Source organism: Onychostruthus taczanowskii, unplaced genomic scaffold (assembly GCF_017590055.1).
Source record: "Onychostruthus taczanowskii isolate IOZ18803 unplaced genomic scaffold, ASM1759005v1 scaffold3, whole genome shotgun sequence".
Lineage (NCBI taxonomy): Eukaryota > Metazoa > Chordata > Aves > Passeriformes > Passeridae > Onychostruthus > Onychostruthus taczanowskii.
Window position 1 is genome coordinate 20687166 of NW_024500349.1, and position 21432 is coordinate 20708597.

The 21432-nt window shown below is 42.7% G+C and overlaps 1 protein-coding gene across 4 annotated transcripts in view; it reads right to left on the reverse strand.

Annotated features, from left to right (window-relative positions):
* LOC121337971 (sodium channel protein type 5 subunit alpha-like) overlaps positions 1–21432 on the reverse strand; it is a 215118-nt gene that overhangs the window by 59458 nt on the left and 134228 nt on the right. For all 4 annotated transcript variants that reach the window (XM_041408460.1, XM_041408459.1, XM_041408457.1 and 1 more), the window contains exon 16: positions 14717–15184. In XM_041408460.1, coding sequence (XP_041264394.1) covers positions 14717–15184 — 468 coding nt within the window. The remainder of the gene's footprint in view (positions 1–14716; positions 15185–21432) is intronic.

A 21432-nucleotide genomic window follows, 5' to 3' on the forward strand; every position in this document is an offset into this window, starting at 1 on the left:
GGTTTATTTCCTTTTTCTTTGATAGCATGCTTATTTCTTAAGGAGAACTCTCCAGCTAGAAGAGAAAACAGCCTGGACTATTCTCATCAGGGGACAACATCTTAAAGAAAGTGGCAAGAAATGACATCACATACATTTATGTTGCAAATTTTGAGCTTCAGCAACTTGGGTATGCTAAGATATCTCTGGGTGTAGAAAATAGACATGCAAATAGACCAACTTTTTTTCTGAGCTTTTGTTGCTGAGGTGGGAAGGGGTGTAGAAAATGGACATGCAAATAGACCAACTTTTTTTTTTCTGAGCTTTTGTTGCTGAGGTGGGAAGAAATTCCCTTGCCATCTCCATTTTGAGCCTGGTTTTGAGACATAAACTTCCTCCAGTGACCTGAGATGCAGAGAGAGGTGGCTGCCAAATAACCAAGGAGTGTACTCTGAAAATTCACAATCAGGTGGTGACACTCACCAACTAAAAGCTGGAGAAAGTTACACAAAGGGCAAAACCCAATATTGTTCTATGAGTCTGCTTGAAACAGTGTGAAAAATCCCCTCGCCCAGAGAAGAAAAGACACATATTGCAGAAGAAGAAAATGCAAAGTTCATTGGAAAAGATAAAAGATATCTGAAAATAGATATGGAAAAGCTGCAGGTAAACACGCAAATGCATGAGGCTTCTATTCAGCAAAACACTTAAAGCTACTTTGCACCCACTGAAGCACACAGGGCTCAACCACAGGCTGAAAGGAGAGCACATCTGAAGCACTTCCCTGAAAGGGGATGGACTCTGGAAGCACAGCAATAATTTTTTCTCTCAGTAAACACATTTGACTAGACCTTGTGCTCGCTCGTATGCGTGGTGCCATTAAATCCAGCCGCTTCTTCCTGGGGTGGTGATTATTGCTGCTGAGCTCTCCAGAAGTTCTCCCAGGACTAATGGCAGAGGAAAGGATGTTTGCAGGGTTGGTCCCTCCCTCTGCAGGCACAGGGGCTCTGCTTGTGTGGCTTTATTGATCCATCTAAGGCAGGGATTTCACTGAAAACTCCACAGCTCATCACAGCACTACTACTGTTCATGCCATTACTAACACAGCTACTAAAATATTAATAAAACTCCAGCAGGATTCAAAGGGCTGTGCTGAATTGCTTACAGAGGGACTTCCATGCTGAGAAAAAAATTACAAGCATAACCGGATTTCAATAGTAATTATTTAAACCTATTTATCTTTCACTTGTCCAGCTTTTTTTTTTCTTTCCCTTGGCTTGACTGACATATAGTATTATTCAGGTATTAAGCAAATTTCCCTTCCCCAGGGAGCCCCAGACTACCTGCCTCAGTTTTAAAGCCACATCACTGCAGGAAGTCCCTCAAGAGGTAGCCGGAGCAGAAAAACACTTTATTTCAAATGTAACTATCTGAAAGATCAAGTGACACAAAGGAAGCAGCTGGTTAAGCAAATTGCTCTCTGTATAAATACTTTTGAACCGTCAGGTTTGTACCAGTCTTTTCAAATGTCGTTGTGTGTTTCTGGGAAATTAATTTAAAATCAAATTACTTGTTTCCTGCTTCGGAGGGCATGTGGTCTAAAATATATTCTAACTTTAATAAATCAAATTATGCATGTCCAAACCCATACCCTCTGCATAGGAAGGTACTACATACAATTTCTAGTCACACATTAGCACTGATCTGGCCAATAACCACAGAGTTGCAGGTATGTCTCTGACAAAAAGTAACACTTTTTAAGGCCTTCCAGCAGCATTTATCTTTGGAAATAGTTTAAATATTCAGGAGACAATCCAGTATGGAAGACACAATACACACAACTAAGGCACTCAGCCATAAAATGTCCTTTTTTTTTAATGCAATGTGCATACAACTTAGTACCAAGTAATCTTAATGGCATGATATTGGTTATAGCACTGGAACAGCAGAAACAACTGCTTCATGTTGAAAGTGCTACACAATCTGAGGTGATGTCTCAAGCTCATTTATGCAGAAAGGTTGTGCACTCAGATTCACTAGAAACCATGCACTGTATGAGGACAGACCCTGTAACTCAGCTGATCTGAAAAATATTCAAATTGTTAAGCAAATTATTGTGTTAAGCTAGAGTCAAATGCCAAACTTACACCAATTTTCTATTTACTAATCCCTCTGTGTGGTACCAGGACTTAGCAACGCTTTCACAGAGACTCAACTGCAGGAAATATGGACCTGGCCTCTTCCCAGAAATCACACTTGTACCAAGTATCCAACGAGCTAATGTTAATTAAAACTGATGAATATATCCTGGCAAAATATTCAATGGGGGCATCACGCACATGTGCTCAGACAACGACTTGGTTCATCAACGTGTGTTTTCAGACTTGTCCTCTGAATTTATAAGCTGGGAGGAAATGAGTAAGAGAAATAGACTGTTCCAAAGAATCTGGTTGTGCAGACTGATCCCAAAAGGAGTGTTAGGGAATCAGCTGAGTTTTTGCAAGCAACCAGTGACAGCACTGGTGAGCCATCCTCTCGAGATGTGAGTCTCACTTCCAGCACACAGCACCTGAAAATCAGCAGGGACCTGTCTGGGGAAAGGTGTCTTTGGTTTATGTTGTTTTACTTTGGGCTGTTTGCTTTTGTTCTTATTCCAGATGATTTATTCTTCTGATGGCAATGGCAGCAGGTCTATCTCCTGTACAGCTTCCCACCGTGGGTGGTTTACATAATTTATGTTTAATTTTTGTATCAAGTGCCACGTTGCCAAGGCAATACACATTATGCTAATATTTATCAATTCAGTTGCTTTCTTCATTTGTAAAGTAAAAACATTGAATTGTACTAAAACTTTGTGCATGCAAAGGGAGGGTTGGGAGCCCAGGACTGACCTCAGCATGAACCAAAAGTTTGCTCACCTCTGCTCTGACATGGGCCCTAAAAAGAGGTGATCTGCCAACACCATACCAGTGATCAGCACATGGAGGGGGGTGGACAGTGCTGTCCCCTCTCACACTGCAGGACAGTTCCAGCACCAGGAAAGCAGCTATCAGATTGGAAACAGGGCATAATCTGGGTGACATCTCAAGAGTGCTGGTGCAGGGACCCACATAGCTGTTTGCTGACACAAATAAATGCAAAGGCTCCACACTGCGTTGTGTGTCTGAAAAGCACAGATCGGCTAATTGTTCCAGGCTCAAAGGGGGATTAATGCAAATGCTGCTCCTCTGGAAAGAGGACTTGCTGCTGGCAAAACAAGGCAAATACCTGTCATCAGCACGGATTCACTTTATTCCTTCCCCATGGAAATATCATTTTTTCCATTCTGTGCAAACAAATTTAGAAAGAGGATCCCAGGACTTGGCTTTCGGGTGGTGATCAGTTCAAATGGGTTCTCCTGATGCTTCTCTCACTCCCTAGATCATGACCCTATCTTGTGACATTTGTTCCCTGATTCTCTGGCCATGGCTGTTGTGAGAAAGATGTGCAAATCCTTTGATAGCAGGAAGCTTCCTGTCCCAAGCAGGTGGGGAGGAAAGAAATGGGAATTGGCTCTGGAGCCCTCCTCCCTTGCTATTGTTACTGCAGAGTCAGCGAGCAAGAATCATGTGGATGGATTAAGTTAATTAATTTGCTATTTTATGAGAAGGTTAAGGGTTTTCCCTTTGTCTGGTGAGACAGTGCAAATGGAAACTGCCTTTTACTCAGTCACAATGCAATGGGAATCTTTGATGTCATGTATCCCCCTCCCACCATACTCATGCATCCAGCTGCTTCGTTGAAGTTCACTTTTGACACATTAACAGGAATTCAGGGGTGTCTGAGTTCTGCAATCACATTCCAGGAACAGGCTAGCCAGGACATTTCCAGGTACAGACTTGGGAGTGGAGGCTTGTCCTGGTCCCCCACAGGCACGCCTGCACACACTGGGCCATGCCAGGGGGATCCTCCTTTACCTTGGGATGTTGCTCATCAGAGGAGCAGCAGGATTCTGACAGCAGAAGAATTCATTAATTAATTCATTAATGAGTGACACTATGACATTGAGTCTCCTCAGGAAATTCAGCTCCTTTAACAGATGACAACACATTTTAACCTGCAAAGTTTCCTATACCCAAATTTTGGATACCATAAGGGGAGACAGGGTTTTCATGTGTAGTAAACCCAGTTCAGCAGTGTGACAGGGATTGTTACAACAGGGTTGTTTACTCTGTAAAGTGGTTGTTGATGTTTGTGTTTCTCCTTGCAGACAACTATGGATTTCACAAAATTGCTGTGCCTGGTAGCAATTGGCACCCATTCTCAGCAACAGTTTGCATCTAGTAACTGGCACCCTTCCTCTGCAAAGGAGCCAACAAGTAAATGATGGTGAAAACTGAACTGTTTATATACTACCTCCACATAAGTGGAGAAGCAAGCAGATTGCAGAGCTGCTGAAAGACGGTGAGCTTGCATTGCTGCCTTGGTGGCACTTGTTCCGTGTGTAAAGTAAACAGGAGACTGCATTCTGCAGAGCTGTCAGGCTGACAACTCTCAGATATGCTGAATTCAGTCTTTCTGAAAAGCCTTGAAAAATCTGAGCTGAAATGGGAGAGAAATAAATAACCACAAATGGGAGAAATGAATCGTTGGTTCTTATTACCAGAACAGATCATTTATGATCCTGGTTCTCTTTCACAAATAAATGTAAATCCTTGTAGCACCAACAAAATCAGTGCATTTATCTTTCTGCATGAAGAAAGATCACCAAATAGATCAGGAAAATTCCCTTACTTCCATAATATGAGATGGGGAAGACTAGTATCACTTATGCTGCTATGAATAAAAGAAGGCTGGAGAGCAGCTGTCAATTTTAAATGTGCTCATTTAAGAATCTCTCTAACCTGCTTTGAAGATTTGCTTCTGTAATGCAGAGTTGCCACTACTCAGTTTAATGGGCTATCACAGGAAAACCTATATCAATACCACACCAGAGCATGAGGATTATAGCTGAGACACAAAAAGGACTTGTGCTATACTGTGTTCATTTCTAAGAGCATTTCACTGGCAGACTACAACATTTTCAATTCCAGTGTAAAGTGTGTCAAGTCCTACCTTAAGCTGACACACACATGTATCATTTAAGACCTGCAAATTTTTCATAGAGGGGACAAAGCCAGGAAAGTCTAAACCTAATTATTTGAGACTGGTGATGTCCCCTCTCCATCCTATGCCATTTGGTCCATAATTCCACTTCAGCAGGAACAGCCAGACACCACAGCTTAGTACCCTGATTTTTGTTCCATTTTACAGCATTTATCCACCCCTCCCTGTCATTTCTCTTGTCATCCATCTATGCAAAAGCCAGAAACAAAATCATGCAAAGGGAGTAGTAAAACATCACAATTAGAAGGTGTTGCTCACATTTGCTCTGTGAATTCATATGCATATTTTTTTCACTTTCTTGATGACTCAGCATTATAGGAATCAGGTTTATAAAAATCCAAATCACTAACACATGCATAAGAGCCACGTGGGCAAAACAGATTAAACACAATAGTCTCTGAGTTCAGAAAGAGCAGAGTTTGTTGCCCAGCCCCTTGGCAGATGATGTCCCCAGTCTGTAGTCCCAGGATGTCTGTAGGTCCCAGGTGATTTTTGTGTGTGCTGTCACCTGTCATAGTTAAGGGCATGGAAGCCTGAAGTTACACCTATGCAAGTTAAACACAGATCTTATCCTCCTGTTTGACCTAAGAAACACATTTTTCCCCCCAAAAAAGTCACAGGGTATTTGTAAGAAAACTCCAGTACCTGCTCTAGAAAAATACTGCACTGTGAGTACTTAGCTGGATAAAATTATCTGGCCATTACAATTCAGGATGTCCAAGGCTAGGGCTAGCCAGAAACCACAGTTGCTCGGCAGAGGATGTTAACAGCAAAAACTCCTCTGGAACCAGCCTGACCTGGTATTTTCTTCTATTTTGAATAAAGGTGAACTAAAACTTTGCCAGACAAACCTCATCACAGCCACTTACTGCTGGTCTCTGCATGAGTGTTGAATGTTTTGCAAAATGTCATCCCTCAGAAGTAGCAGTTCAGCAGTGCTCCTTCTTGGATTAATCCAGAATATTTTAAGCCTTTGAACTCTGGCTGCAGAGGAGCAAGGCACGTTTTTTCTAATGGCTTCTGTCTTCCTGGCCCTAGATCTTTTACCACACTGAGCAACACACTGCCCATAATAAAACAGAAATTCATTATTCCAAGGGTCGACTCTTAAAACTTGTCTGAGAGGAAGAACTTGGCAAAAAGATGGACTGCCAAAGTTAATTTATACTGTTATCAATTCAATAGGCTTAAATAGGCAGTGAAAGCGTTTCATAAGTGTTCATTGTTCAGAGTTCAAGCTAATACCTTCTGCTAAATTGCATTTTGAAGTTTAATCACAATCTACTTTATGTTTCTTTCGGTAATTGGGATTTCTCCACAGTATAATACGAAAACTCAAACTAATGGGCTTCTCTGATGGAAGCTTAAGTTTTGGAAATTTGCCTTGGAGCGCAGTCAGTGCGAGTGCCTGAAATAACCCAGAACCTTTCACCCAATTAAGATGTTAATATTTTGATCATTAAGAAAGTTTCATGTTATTACAGGCAACAGCAACAAAATAATCATTATTTGAAGTGCTATTTTGCAGTGTAATTAATGGGAGCAGTTTTACCCCTCCAACACATGCACACACTGCCTCACATAGCACCGGAGCTCTTGGGGAACTGGCTGCTGCTCTTTTTGTCCAAAATGCTAAATGTCAGCATTTTCTTTATCAAAGGGAGGAGCAGTGAGAAATGCTCATTTCTGGTCAGCCTTTTGCTCCAGGGAGGGACATGGATCCCGGGAAATGGCATCCAGCAAGCTGTGACTGACGGACGCGCAGTCCCGCGTCTGGGCGCTTGTCCAAACCCATGTTGTCAACTCTGCTGCGCCTGATTTCGGCTCTTCCAACGCCAGCCTGGCTTTTTTCCCCCTCCTTTCTCTCCCTCCTCCATCAGCTCCCTGTGCTTCTTGCACCTTAGGCATTATGCTGTGGAACAAATATGCCCAAATATGTTTGCCTGGCACAGAGAGCTGAATAAGTACCCTAAAACCTCTGTTTGTGGTGTGAGTGCTCCAGTCACGTCAGCAGAGATCTGACATGGGAGTTTCTGCCCCACTCTGCTCTACTCTACTGCCACGAAATAAGCACAAGCACCTTTCTACATGTAGAAGCCCAGATGAGGACATAGGTGCTTTAAATCTGCTGCTGGAATTTACAGTCCCATTTCCTTTTTTTTCTAATGCCCTTGCTGCTATTCTTCTGAAGACAATAAATCCAGAAATGTTCTCTTTTATTGCCAAAAATAATTAGCCAATAATTGAGTTCTGCACAGTTTTCAAGAAACACAAAGCAAAAGATATGGCTTAAAAAGTGATAAATCCAGGCAAACTATGTACAGAATAATAAAGAAACACGCCTGTTATCTTACTTAATGATCAGAAAAATATTGGCCCAAATAAAGGTGACAAGAAGGATGCTGTAAGATTTATTGTGTGCAGCATGAATGTACACATGTGGGCTCACTCTCCTCCCAGTGAGAACAGGGGAGTCATCAGCAGGATTCAATGGTATTTTATCTAGTTTTACTCAGAGAGAATGTGCCCCACAGCCTGGAACTGCAAACAGACAGAATATAAATACTATTTGAAAAGGGCATTAGGGTTCCTGACAGCAAAGTATATTTCCTGCAGTAAAAGGCTGAAATTAATGTACCCTGTCAAAGAAACACATGGCTTCATAGTATCTCTGATTTATAGGTGTTAGAATTATTAGGAGCATAAAATATTGTCACAAACAATTCTGTAGCAAAATATTTGTGCACTGGCATTTTTATAGCAATTTTTCAATAATTTCAGCTACACTTACATCAACCTGGAATAATCCCACTGACTTTTACAGAATCCCTTCAGGTTTAGAAGCAGGTTTGTAATGAACAGGAATTGTACAATAAAATTTCCACTGTATGAAAAGGAAACAGATGTGGGCTACATGCAGATGGTGAACTTTCTGTTACCTGAGAAATTTCATTCTTTTTTTTTTTTTTTCCCCATCTTACAAATTATGCATCATACCTAAATTAAACTTACAGGCTCCCTGCAGAAATTAGCTGTAGTTTTTGACTCAGTGCTATGATAAAGCAAAACTATCATGCTTTAATGGTTCTTTCTGACCTCAAAATTATGAATCTCTTACTGGTAGAAACTCAGAAGAAAAGCCATCAGAAACAGTATCACCTTGTCAAATTAAATGAGTTAGTAATTCTGAAATATATAGGGGGAAGAAGAGAATAAAAGCTTGGGGTTTTGATCCATTTCAGGGCAGTATAGAGACTGCACCAATGGAACAGAGACCAAGGGGCAGCCAGCTCTGTCTTTGATGTGTACAGATGCAGTCACTCATCTGCAGCTGGGAACCTGTTCTCCCTGGGAAATGTGTTTGGTGAAGTCCAGACAAGGGTATACAAGGGGGGAGAACTGTCAACTGAGAAAAAAACCTATATGATTGCGAGAGCAAAGTGTGCTCTGGAGCAAAGAATGCCCATCCAGAGTGCAAAATCCAGGTACTGACCAGCCCTTGGGTCCTCTGTGCAGACCCAGATACAAACATCCCGAAAATGACCGTAGAGCTGCTGCTGTACCCTGGATGGTCTAGGAAAATCCCACTGAGAAAAGTTTTTTTTCTAATGGCTTCTGTCTTCCTGGACCTAGATCCACTGAGAAGTGGAGCTGTGCAGGTGGGAAATTAGGAAAGCCTGAGAGGCAGTGAAAAACACAGTCCTGCAGGCAATATTCCCTGCCAGGTCAGGGAAGGGCGAGCCCCAGGAGACACACCAGCAAGTCTCTGCAGTTTCAGGATTCCTGGAGCCAGGGGTGAGCCTGAGGCAAGAGAATGGGTCAATCCTCCTTGGGATGGCACAAAGTGGCTGTGGGGGAACTGGGAGCACAGCAAGACAAGCCAGGGCTCGCGGGGCGTGCGTGCCTGGAGCCCAGGCCGGGCTGGGCAGCCGGGGAGTGCTGGGTCCAGGCAGGCAGGCAGCACTTTGTGGATGACCCAATTAGCCACTGCCTCGGAACAAATCAATAATGGCATCTTCTGGAGACAAGCAGGCAAGTGCTGCTGGCTCGGCAGGGCGCTGCAAGTGCAGGCACAGAGGTGTGATCTCTGCGGAGAATTGGCGTCCGGGCTGGGGTCTGTCACTGCAGAGGGGCTCAGTGTGAGATGTGGCCATGAGCCACAGGACCACTAGCCACTGCAGAGTGGGTTTTCTCCTCAGTGGCATGCTGGGTGGCCATAAATAAGAAGTTTGAGTAAGGCAACATATGTAGTAATTCAATTTAAGGAAGGGCAGAAAGATGTAACAACCCTGCTGGACTGACTCAAATGAGAAGGAAAGGGTAGAGCCATTTCTTTAGGTGGTACTACTAAAATGTCCTGGCTGTAGCAACTCAAGGATGAACAGAAGGATCCAGACAGTGAGCCCAAAAACCTGAGTCCCCAGAAAGCCTCTCCTGTCAAAAAGCAGCTGAGTTAACATTCGGGCAATGCAGTCAAAGCTCCACTCAACAGAACCTCACTGAGACAGTGGTAATAGGTACAAGACAGAGTTAACTGTAAGTGCAGGATGTCATATTTTGGGGGCTGATTTAGGACACCCAACATTACTCATCTAGAACCTCCTTTAGGTCCATTTATCAGGATTCCTCTGAACCAAAAAGTGATGTCATTGTGAAGAAGGTACACACTGTTCTGGGCTACAGCTGTGGACCAATTGAAAGGGAAGTACAAGTAAAGCAGAAGTTTTTGAAGATAAAAGCTTTGCACTTAGATATCTAATGTAAATGGTACAAACCCCTCTGATGTCTGAAACCTTCAATGTAGCTAAATTGCAGGTAAGTTGTTGTAGAATCCATTGCATTAGTTGGACTGGACTGTATCCACTTATCTCATCACCTGGCTGTCCCCATAATCTATTTCTTTCTTCTTCAGGGCACTGAAAGGTGATGCCACATATGAAAAATGGTCATAAAGCACTTACAAGACACTCTGTGGAGGCTCAAGATGGTAACTTCGACATTTTAAACATCTAGGAAGCCAAAATGAGAACCCAAAAGAACCTTGAGAAGATGCAGCGAGTACTTTACTGTGGTTGCTGCCGAGCTCTTGCGAGCTGTTTTCCTGCTGGGAAAACCCATACTTTACATGTCAAAGACAGGGAAAAAAATTGAAATAGGGTTATTCTTTTTTCTCATTATGAGGCTAAAATCATTAAATCCTTAAGAAATCTTGTGGACTGAGAGGGAGAGTGTTCCCCAGCACTACAAACAGGTCAAGGAGAAGGGATTAGATAAAGACAAAAACTAAAATGCTGCAGTGACCACCAGCAACACACATATCACACAGCAGTGACAAATTAATTTAGCTCAAGGCAGCACTTTCTCAGCCTCACTCCCTGTTTTTCTTGTGCTTGTGCTGACTTTCATTGTCTGCTTTTCTTTTGGATCCTTTCACTGTGGGATGTGTGGGCTATAGGTACAGGTACATGTCCCCTGGCTCTCTGAGCTGGCAGAGCATCTCACTTGCATCTCAGTAATCAAAGGAGCTTTGGGAGCCATCAGGTGGGCTCACTCCTTTAAAACCCTCTCAATGACAGTGCCACAAATTGGCAGATTTCAGGAAGATGGCTGCTGCCAGTGCAAGCTTTGATAATAGAAATGGCAGCTGAAATTTAAACTTAGACATTTCTATTACTCAGAGGAAAATGTGCAGTCACAGAAGGTTTTCTCATCATCTGAAATTTCAAGCTGCCGTGTGCAATGCTCTGGGAGCCATTTCTCCTAGCCACCATGGCTTATTTTAGAGTAGTTTTGTGACTTTCTGGGAAGAACCTGGGAAGTACCCTTTCTGGGACAGGAGCTGTAAGCTGAGATGATCCTCACCCTAAAACACCCCATTGAGATCAATAACTTTGTGGTTCTGCCAGAGACCAGCATTCCTTTAACCTCTCTCTTTTAGACTGGACGAGTCAGACTGATGGAAGCACAGGATATCTGCTCTGGGTTCTTCAGCTGACAGAGAATTTGTAAAGGGTGTGTAAGAGTTGTGTAGGTTTACTAGCTGTGCACTGCAGAGGCATTCATCCACATTATCCCTTTTTATGCATCTCCTGTCACCTCCTCTTCCATGCTCCAAAATCCACTTGCAGGAGGAAGAAAACACGTTCTGGCAATGCTGCCAAAGGGCTGCTCAATTCCAGGTCAGCCCACAACTTTAAAGGGAAGCAGGGTACTTTGTCTTTTCCTCAGAAATAAATGTACATACACATTCCCTTTGTACATACTACAATATTGAAATATGTAAAAATATGGATTGTAATTAGGGGAAAGTTGGAATATATTTGAATGTTTAGCATACCCTTGGCATTTCTTGTTTGGTTTCTGCGTGATGCCCTCTGCACAAAATGATACTTCACCCTAATTGTGCCCTATCAGTGCAATCATGTAAATTTTGCTCTTGTTCTTGTTGTTCTTCCTTTGGGAGCTCTAATCTGGTTATCCTGGACATCCTGGAGGGGAGGAGGTAAGGACACCCTTGGAGTTGGGGCTTGCAGAATTAAAGTTTCTGGCTGTGAGTGAGGAAATTTATTTCCCACAGTCCCACAGGGATGTCCTTGATAAAAGGGTGAGCCTACTGTAAAGTCCCACAACTCAATATCCAAGAATTGGGATTTCATATCAGCCTTCAGATGCAGTAATTTCTCCTGCAGTAACCCACAGGTGGACCAAGAGAATTTTTCTCTGAGTCCAGAGATCATGCATCTTTGCAGTGGGCACCAGTAAAAATGACAGATCCTTGAATTTGTTGGCATCTGCTTTCTCATGGCTCTGCTCCTTTTGGAGATATTTACAGCTGTGCAAATTTATTAGGGTTTTGCAGAAAAGCAAATGCAAAGCTCATCATACAATTATAATTTCTGCTGTTTAGATTCTTCCTATTTTTGTTTATTTATTATGCCAATGTATTTTGAGTTTTTGAGTTGGAACAGCCTTGTACACACACATTTTCCCCTCCAGGAATTTTTAAAAATTGTTTTCTGGATATATGAACTCTCTGCTTATTTGGACCTTTCCAGCAGTAGACCCCTCAGACCTGCAGATAAAAACTGCAAACCATTGATCAGGGTTCTGCACAAGGGAACAGCAGTGACCTGAAGCAGCTGTTTGTCCAAGCCTGGAAAGCACTAGTGACAAGGCTAATTAATTCATTTCTCAACTCCATGCCTTCTGTTTAATGCACATGCCAGCAGTGAACCACATTATTTCACTGCAATCCAAATATCTCGTGGTAATGCGACAATGTTCCTCTGATGTTTATTGAGAATTTCATTAATAGATACAGTGGGAAAGAAGAATCTTGGTTTGCTTCTCCTACTGGGTTTAGTTTCCTCCTATTTTGTTTCACTCAGAATCCCCAATATTTCTATTACATGTGATGACGTTTCAATATTATTGAAACTATTAGGAGTTTTCTAAATATTTCCAAATCAGCTTTTATCCATAATATTGTTTCAGTTGACTGCCTTTTTTTCTACATCAACTCTTTCTCTCATGACTCTAATAGATCTTACTAAAGCTCTAATTCCACATATACAGTATAAAACTATAGTAACCTGTTTTTTCCACTAATTTACACCCATTAGTGCAGCTAAAGAGAAATCTGCATTCTACACTTCTAAAGCACATTAAGACATAAAAATCCCAAGCCCTCCATGCCCTATGCTGGGATTTATCTTGCAATTGTGAATGTTACTATTTATCTTGAGAGAGGAATGATACAGTGGTACAACACACACCCCTGAGCACGCACAGGTACACGCTTCCAGAGTTCAAAATTTCAATAAGCTCTTGCTTTCAGTGTGAAGAAAAAATTTTTGAGATTGTTTGAAATTGTTACCATCTGTCAGACATAGCAGAAAGGTGTGGGCATCTTTAAAGACCTAAAGGAAAAAAAAATCACCAAACACAGAATTCTATAATTAAACATAGTTATACACTATTATCCACATACACACTAGGCAATATTTACAGCTCACCTGACATGAAGGAACAGCCCTGGTTTAAGCTGGGATAAAGTTACTTTTCTTCCCAGTAGCTGGTAGGGGGGGCGTGTTTTGGATTGAGAATGAGAATAAATGCTCAGTATATAAACTGGGGAAAAAGCAGGCCAGGGGTCACTGCTTGGGAACTGCCTGGGCATCACTTGTTTGGCATATTCTAATTCCACTATTATTATTATATCTTTATTTTCTTTCCTATTAAACTCTCTTTTTCTCAATTCAATAACTACTTCTCTTTTTTTCCAATTCTCTTATTCATCTGCTGCATTCTTATTTCACTTTTCAAATGTTCTCTGCTTGTTGGTTCAAATACAGCCGGGGAATAAAGAAGGACTCGAAGAGGAAAAACTAGATACTATTCATACTACCACACTGATCCACAGATCATTTCAATAAAATTGTCCCTAACAGACAAAAAAAACCCCACCCTAAAGGTGTTTACCAAAAATTGCAGACTTGTCTTTTTATTACCTAGGTTTCTATTTGGACAGTGGAGCTTGTGTAAGTTTTCTGACCTCTTGCTGTTCCACTCCCCAGTGAGATGATCACTGTGAAAGACATTTTGGTGATGCACTGACACTAAAGAGATTTACACAACACAGCAGCAGAAATTAACCTTAAGCAACTGATTTGTGCCCAGCTCCTGACACAGAGTCCTTCCTTGGAGCTTTTTTATGACAGTCCTTCCTTCTCTAACAACTCTTCTGTTTTCAAACTTTCTTCCCCTCAACCAAGAGATCAAGGAACCCTCCCAACTGCTGGATCTGAAGCAGGAGCTGTGATCCAGTGCCTGCTGAACTCCTTTGGTTTCAGCCAGCATCAGAAGGTGCTGGATCAAGGCTGGAGGCTCTGGAAAACATTAACTAGATATGGTGTGTGGAGCCAAGAGATAAAGCTGGTAGAAAAGGGAGAGGGGGAGAAGGAGACAAAGAAAAGCATTCCCCTGAAGATGTTTCTTCATTTCATACAACACTTCAAACTGCACTGGATTTTTCAGCCTTCACTACTGAGTGCTCTGGAAAAAAAAATGGAAATCTGCCATGTCACACCAAAGAGGAGGCGAATAACTTTTTCTTGTCAGAATACAAATGATAACACATCTTCTCTCTTTTTCTGGTGCCTTGTCATATCATCCTCTGTCTTATTGTATTTTGAAGAGAACTACCTGGACTTCAATTCTGGTTGCACAAATCTAACCAAGACAGAGCCCATTTTGAGAAAAATCCTCCACTAACCTAAGATTTGTTCTGTAGCATTCCCATGATTCAGCTGAAAGGCAAAAGAACCAGTCTGCTGTGTGAGAAAGGATTTAATTTCTCTGGTTAGAAGAATTAATCTAGACAAGCGCAAAGAATACAAAGAAAGGAAATTTCTCTTGTTGGAAACTGAATTTTGCTCTTGGATATGCATCTGTAACTTCTTATGAAGTTATCAGCATATCAAAGGCAGGATTAGGCCATAGGACATTTGCATCACTAGCCATGGATCCAGACCAAGGGTGGGAACAGAGGGCATTTAATAAGCTGAAATTAACAAATATTTTAATTGCCTACCTGCTCCATTTCCGTAAAGGTGCTCTGCTCCTCATCCTCCTCCTCGATATCCGACTCACCCACAGCAATAGGAACACAAATGGACAGGTCAGGATTGGTCATAAAATCATCATCCGTAATGGCTGGGTGTTTCTCTCCGTTTTTATTCACCCCATCCTCAGCACGATTCTCCTTGTGGTTCTCCACATCTTTGCCAAGCTCGGCGGTGGCGTGGCTGTTCACGCAGTTGTTGAGGGCTCCTGGGTTCTGGGCAGCGAGTTTCATCATGGCCTTCTTCTCAGCTGTGGTCTTGGGGTGCCGGAGGACGTTGCAGCAGAAGTTCCAGGCGGCTTTTTTGGCGTACTGCAGGCCCCTGTTAATGCGGGCGAAGGCGAGCTGCAGGTTGTTCATCTCGCCGTCCTCGTCCGGGGCCGAGAGGTTGTCGGCGCTGAAGGAGCTCAGCAGCAAGGCAAGGAACAGGTTGAGCACCTGAAAGAAGTGAAGGTAAAAGGAAATCAGTGAACTTTAAATGTGGGGGGCATGTGTTTGTGTGGAAGAGGTTTTATAGCGACTTCTGTGAGCCAGAGAGAAGTTTGTATAGAGGACCCGTGTTTAAACCTGAAAGAATCTTCTACCAGGTCATTGACATAGAAACCAAGAAAGAAAGAAGGATAAGTAAGAGAAACCTGCAACTGCTTATTCCAATAAGCACTTTGTTTGTCTTTTGTGACCAATGAGTAAAGTTTTTTAGTGAACTAAAAAAACTCATGAGTAAACTCATGAGTTTTGTAAGAATGTATAAAAAGCACGCATGCTATAATAAAAACAGGTTGAAGCCTTCTGAAAATGGAGTGTGTTGCTTTGTGTTGTGATCATCCCAACTAAGACATGTTTGGTCCTGGAAACAGGAGGGTCTGAGTTTCATCTCATCTGTGGCACTGTAGCCCCATCATGGAAATCCCTCTAATTGCACGTGGTTTTAGCAGGAAAAGGAGTCTGCAGGCATTTTCAAACACATTGACCTCAGCTGCAAAATTTTATCATGCACAATAACACAAACTGACATTCCCGTCCTCCCTCTCCACTCTCAACACCCCAAACCATGGAAAATAAAATGTAAAGCTCAGAAATATAATAGAAAAAAACCCCAAAACCCAAAAAGCTCTGGGAAGACCTCACTGTGGCCTTTCAGTGCTTAAACAGGGTCTATAGGAAAAAATGGGGACAAAGTTTCTTGTAGGATTGTTGTAATAGGACAAGGGGAAACAGCTTTAAACTAAAAGAGGGGAGTCTCAGAATAGATTTAGGGAAGAAATTTTTGAAGATGAGGATGGTGAGGAGCACATTCCCATCACTGGAAGCATTCAAAGTCAGGTTGGATGGGGCTCTGATCTAGCTAAAAATGTCCCTGCTCACTGCAGGAGTTTGGACTAGGTGCCCTTTAAAGGTCCTTTCCAATGCTAATTTTTCTATGATTCTATGACAATGATGTACATAGTCAAGGCACTTCAACCACACTGTACATTTGGAAATGTTTCTAAACATTTGTATGCATTTTCACAGACAGTCTTGTTTTAAATGTCCTCTGGGCCATGAAGGAAATCTATTGTGACTGCAAATAAACACCTCTGAAGTCATATAGCTTCAAAAACTTCTCCCTCCAGGCTAAAACAAGCCATCACAACCAGATTACTGTGGCCAAATCTGAGCAAGACTTACTCCCAAAGCAGGCTTGGTCCTGAAAATGCTGTTACTAGTCAGGAAAAAAAAAAAGCTATTTGAAGATTTTCAGAGGTCTATGAAAAGATCCAAACTGAACTTGAGATTGTGTGTTACCTTCCTCTTGTTCTTGGCACTTCAGATTTTGCTGTCAGTGCGTGGCAAGAGTAGACACAACTAGGCATTTAAGCAACATATTTGATGGTTTAAACCTCTTTTAACACCCCTGCCCCGAATATATACCATTATATCCAATAAATAAAGCCAGCTTCTTCTCAAAGGCCATCCCCAGTAATATATCTCACAGGCTGGTCACCAGTTGCTGTATATTGAACATTACATCTGCTTGTGGTCTGAGAAGAAGTAAATCACAGCTTTTGTGCTGGATTTATCACGGCAAAAAGTTCATGCTGGAGGTGGATGCTTGGGATGACAGGAACAGGGCAAAGGTGACTCAAACCAATATCTGCTAAAATATATTTACCCCAAAACAAACCAATGCCAAATTGCCTGGTATCAACTCAACTGCTGCCTCTGCCAAGTGGGTGGGTGACAGCTCTGGGTACTGGCAAGGAGAGGTCAGTGCTGCAGCCCTACTGCCATTTACAGCAATAAAATGGACTTTGTGCAGGTATTTTCTCTGTGATCTCTTAATGCTACCAGATATACCTGTAAGCCTCCTAACTTCTCTCTTTCTGATAGTACTTTAAGTGGATAACTCCTGCTAGACCAATATAAACAGCATAAAAAGTACTTCTATTTTACTGGGCCTTACCAAAGAGCCATTATCTTCTGCTATCATCCCCTTACCCTGTTTCCTCTTACTTCAAATATTCAGAATATATGGGATAGAATTCTGAAAACCTGGTCCTAATCACTCTGATGGCACTGTGTTTGAAGTGCCCTGTCAGTGCTGTTTTGTAAAGTACCCTTTGCAATCACTGTGATTGAAAACAAAAGCAGCTGGTGGCACAGCAGATGCCCCTGTCCATTATGAACCACTGAAAAAACCATTGCTGCCCCAGCACTGCCCTGCTCTGAAGTTAAGTGAGATTAAAGCTAATTGCTTCTTAGCTGGTCCACCACACTGAGAGCTTGTGTGGGTCTCCTCATCGCTGTGGTGGCCTGGTGGGAATCAATTTTTCCTTTCACACCCCACTCGTAGGTACTGCAGGTGATGCTGTGTGAAACCAGAGCAGTGGATATGCAGCCAAGCAGGTGGGAGCCCATCAGGGAAGGAGGCACTGATAGATCCCTTTTAGCCATTTTCAACCCAGTTTGACAGCAGGATGAGGTCTCAGAGATAACCACGCTGCTACAAGTGTCCTGAAAATAAGCATGTGTGTATGTAAGAGGGAGCAGCTGGAGGAAGGGAGGGGATAAAGGAATCCAGAATAAAAATCTTGTGGACTGTATAGGTACAATTCACTTACCTTAACAGAGGTGTGTGCTGATGCTGGAGGGTATCTGAGATACCTGCACCAGACCTACAGGAGGTCTGTGTCCTCCCAAATCTCCAGCGGCCATCCAACCAGGGATGGACTCCAACAACCATGTGTTGCAGGAGGACACAGACTGGCCAAATTTAGGGGTCTGAATTGCTCATCAAGGATGGCAGCTGCCTCCATCCTCAGACACCAAACCCTGAGGGTCTAATGGTGCACCTAAGCCCCATTTCAATCAGAAATTCATCTTGTGGATAACAGAGACTGACCAAGCACAGGTGACCATGCCAGGGCTACGTGCATCTGCAAATATGTCTAGTGTCAACTGACCCTTCCATGCCCAAGTCATCCTCAGGCCATTGCCCAGAAGGACACACTGTTCTGGGAGATCTGTGTCCAGCTGGAGGCCAGGATGGACACCTTGCAGTATCCCCAGAGGTCCTCATCAGGCAAAACAGTAAAGCCCGAGATCTCTGCAGAGCAGTGGTAGCCCAGACATTTCCATACATTAATATCTTCTTATATGCACGGGAATTTCATTATCTGAAGCTGAATTTCATCCTTTTCTTCATTAACTGCTGTTCACTAAAGGTTTGGAACACTTTGATTCACTTTTCTGTATTCATTTCAGACACCAAGCTACATATGTACATTAGATATGTTTGTCTAGATACACCTGCAGGTAAATGTAATAGGTGGTAGCAATCTCAGTAGTGTTATTTACCATGGATTATTAAAGCAATCTTATTTTCTTCCCAGAAATGCAGCTGACATTTTGCACAAAGAAACATTTGCATTTCATGCTTTTAGCCAAAAATAAATCTCAAATATCATTCCCTGCTTCCTTCATGAGCAGGTAACCTCAGAGTTGCATTGCTGGGCATTCAAACAGAATGAACTGCTGAATAAGCACTTTATGTTTACTTATTCCCACATTTCACTATACACTGCATTTTCCAGAAAAAAAAAATATGCCTAACCCATGACACACCACATTTCCTGTAAAAGGTTACTAATAATATCCAGTCCTCCTGGCTGCTAACAAAGTGTTTTCAGTTTAAGTAAAAGCAAACTTAAGATTACCTCAGTTTCCAAAAGCAATGGCAGATTTCTATGTCCACATGGATCCCCTTAAAAAGAAATCTGCTTTCCAGTGACACTGAGCTGCCAGACTGTGAAAGCAGGTCACTTTTTTGGTCTCTTTGAGGTTGGGAATCAAATGACAGATGCACTCAAAGAACCCCAAATTCTTTTAGTATAATTATGTTAAGCTTTTAGCCTAATGACAATCCAGCATGCTTTTGTTGACCTTCTCACTTGCAATGCCTTTTCCAAAGCTCGTGACTCTGGTTGTGCCAGCATAAGGCACAAATGACCAGATTAATCCAGCCTCATGTCAGGTGCCTCCCTGAGGTGCTTAAGCTGGAGTTTTCCCAGGATGTCTGTAGACAGTGGAGACAGGCTGGCATCCCAGGGGATGTTGAGGAATGATCAGAGTCCACCAAAGACAAAGGAAACTTGGATTTTGTATCTCATAGCTGGATTAAAGATAAATGCAGGTCAAATAAGCCACACAGAATCACAGAGTATCTCAAGCTGGAAGGACCCATGGAATCACTGAGTCCAGCTCCCTGCAGGCCTATCTAAAACTAAATCATATGACTAACAACGCTGTCCATTGTCACACCCAGCAGCCCATCGTGGTGACAATCACACTCCAGGAGAGTGGTGACCAGCCCCTTACAACCAGACAGCCTTCCCCAGGGCAGGGGGGGCTCAGGGTGCTCCAGCCCCACCCAAGCAGCAGCACAGGGCAACAAGCCAGGCACTGTGCAAGGTGCTGCACCAGTTCTGTGCTGGCAGCACAGAGTGAAAAGTGAAAAGCACAGGGGCCTGGAGCTGTGAGGCTGATTCCAAGCCCCCCATCCATGGGTGGGAAACAGGCTGCTGGAAGCACCCATCCTCGCCAGAAAGCTCCAGGCAGGGAGACACATGTGCTGCTGTGGTAGGCTGCAGTCTGAATATCTCATCTCCATCTTCTCTTTTTGTGTCAACACAATTTCTATTCACATGACACCTTCTGATCAAATCCTGTTTGAAGATGTATCTGCAAGCACTGCTGCTGAAGTTAGAATACTTTTGGAACGAAAGCATGAGGCTACTTCTTCCTTTCCCTTCCACCTTTTTGTTTGCCTTGATTTGGCAAAAGTGGAGCAATATAAATCTTTATGTATTTAACCTTCCATCTGTCATTCAGAGAGTGTGCAGGTCTCCTGAGCTCCTGTGGATTGACTCAGCACTGCATTCACTGCCCTGGACCCTCACTGGTGTCACCCAGGAGGAGTGGAAGGGATCTTACACCTTCTTCCTTGGGGAAGAGAAATCCCCTAGGAGCCAGCCAAGCAGGTTTTGCTGTAACAACGGGGTCTGGAGCAGAAAATACCCCCATCAGTGAAATCTACCATGCAAAAAGGAAGCCATTAATCCAAACTGTAACCCTGTGACAGCTCATTGTCACTTCTGTCACTCAGCTGCATAGGAAAGGCCAGACAGTGCATGTGAAGTACCTGCCAGGATTGCCAGCTACTCATTTAATACTTTTTTCAGCTACTCATTTACTATTTTTTTATTGTGGATAAAACAGGGCCCATCTATGTTCAGTGCCTGGTAGATACAGACCAGCAAGAAGCTCCTCAGGCACTCTCTGACCAGTGAAAATATCTGATTTTCTTCCTTCCTGTTCAGTGGACACATGCACTGTTCTTTGGCTAGCACAGATGGGAGAGATGCAGTTTGTTCTTTGGAGACCTTCTAGCAAGCCTAACAAAATAGGTGCCAATTACTATATTTTTGTTTACTGCAGCAGAATCCACTAAGCTGCAACGAAAAACTGCTCAGAAAGGGGATTTCATTGCACTAAGTGTTAGATCTAAGTTAGAGAACTGCAGTAATAGGTCAGTAATGTAGTCAGTCTCTCTGGAGGATTATTTCCTTCCTTGGAACTGCATTTTCCAATCCTTTGTACATTTTCATCCCAGGGCAAAGTCTACTAAGAGAGAGTATTCCTGCAAAAAGCAATTTACATGATGAGTTATTTTCTATATTCCTTTCCTATTCTTTCAGCTATTTGTGCTTGGATAAGAAGCTTATATCCTCCCAGCCCAGTTTCCCTTTATCCTGCAGTCAATCTCATAATCCCATTCTTCTGATATCTTAGTTTTTCGCTGTCAAAATGATCATGATACCACAAGATTGGCAAGAGGTCCCTGTGGCCTGGGGGAGGGAGAGCACAGGTTGGAGCACCATCAATCTCCTTCATTTTTCTTGCCCAAGACCAGCTAGGAAAGCACATGGAAAAGGGGATATGAATGTCTTGCCTTGCAGCCACACAACTTCCCACATGGAAAGTGTTTGAACCCACGAGCAGCTGCTGGTGGGAGGGTTATGGGGCACTTTAGTTCCATTCTAATACCAATTCTTGCAACAGGATTTTTTTTCTCATCAGCTCTGTATTAGTCTCACCTTTATAAGGTGAAGTATCTGGTTCATCTGTTTAAATATAAGAAAATGAAT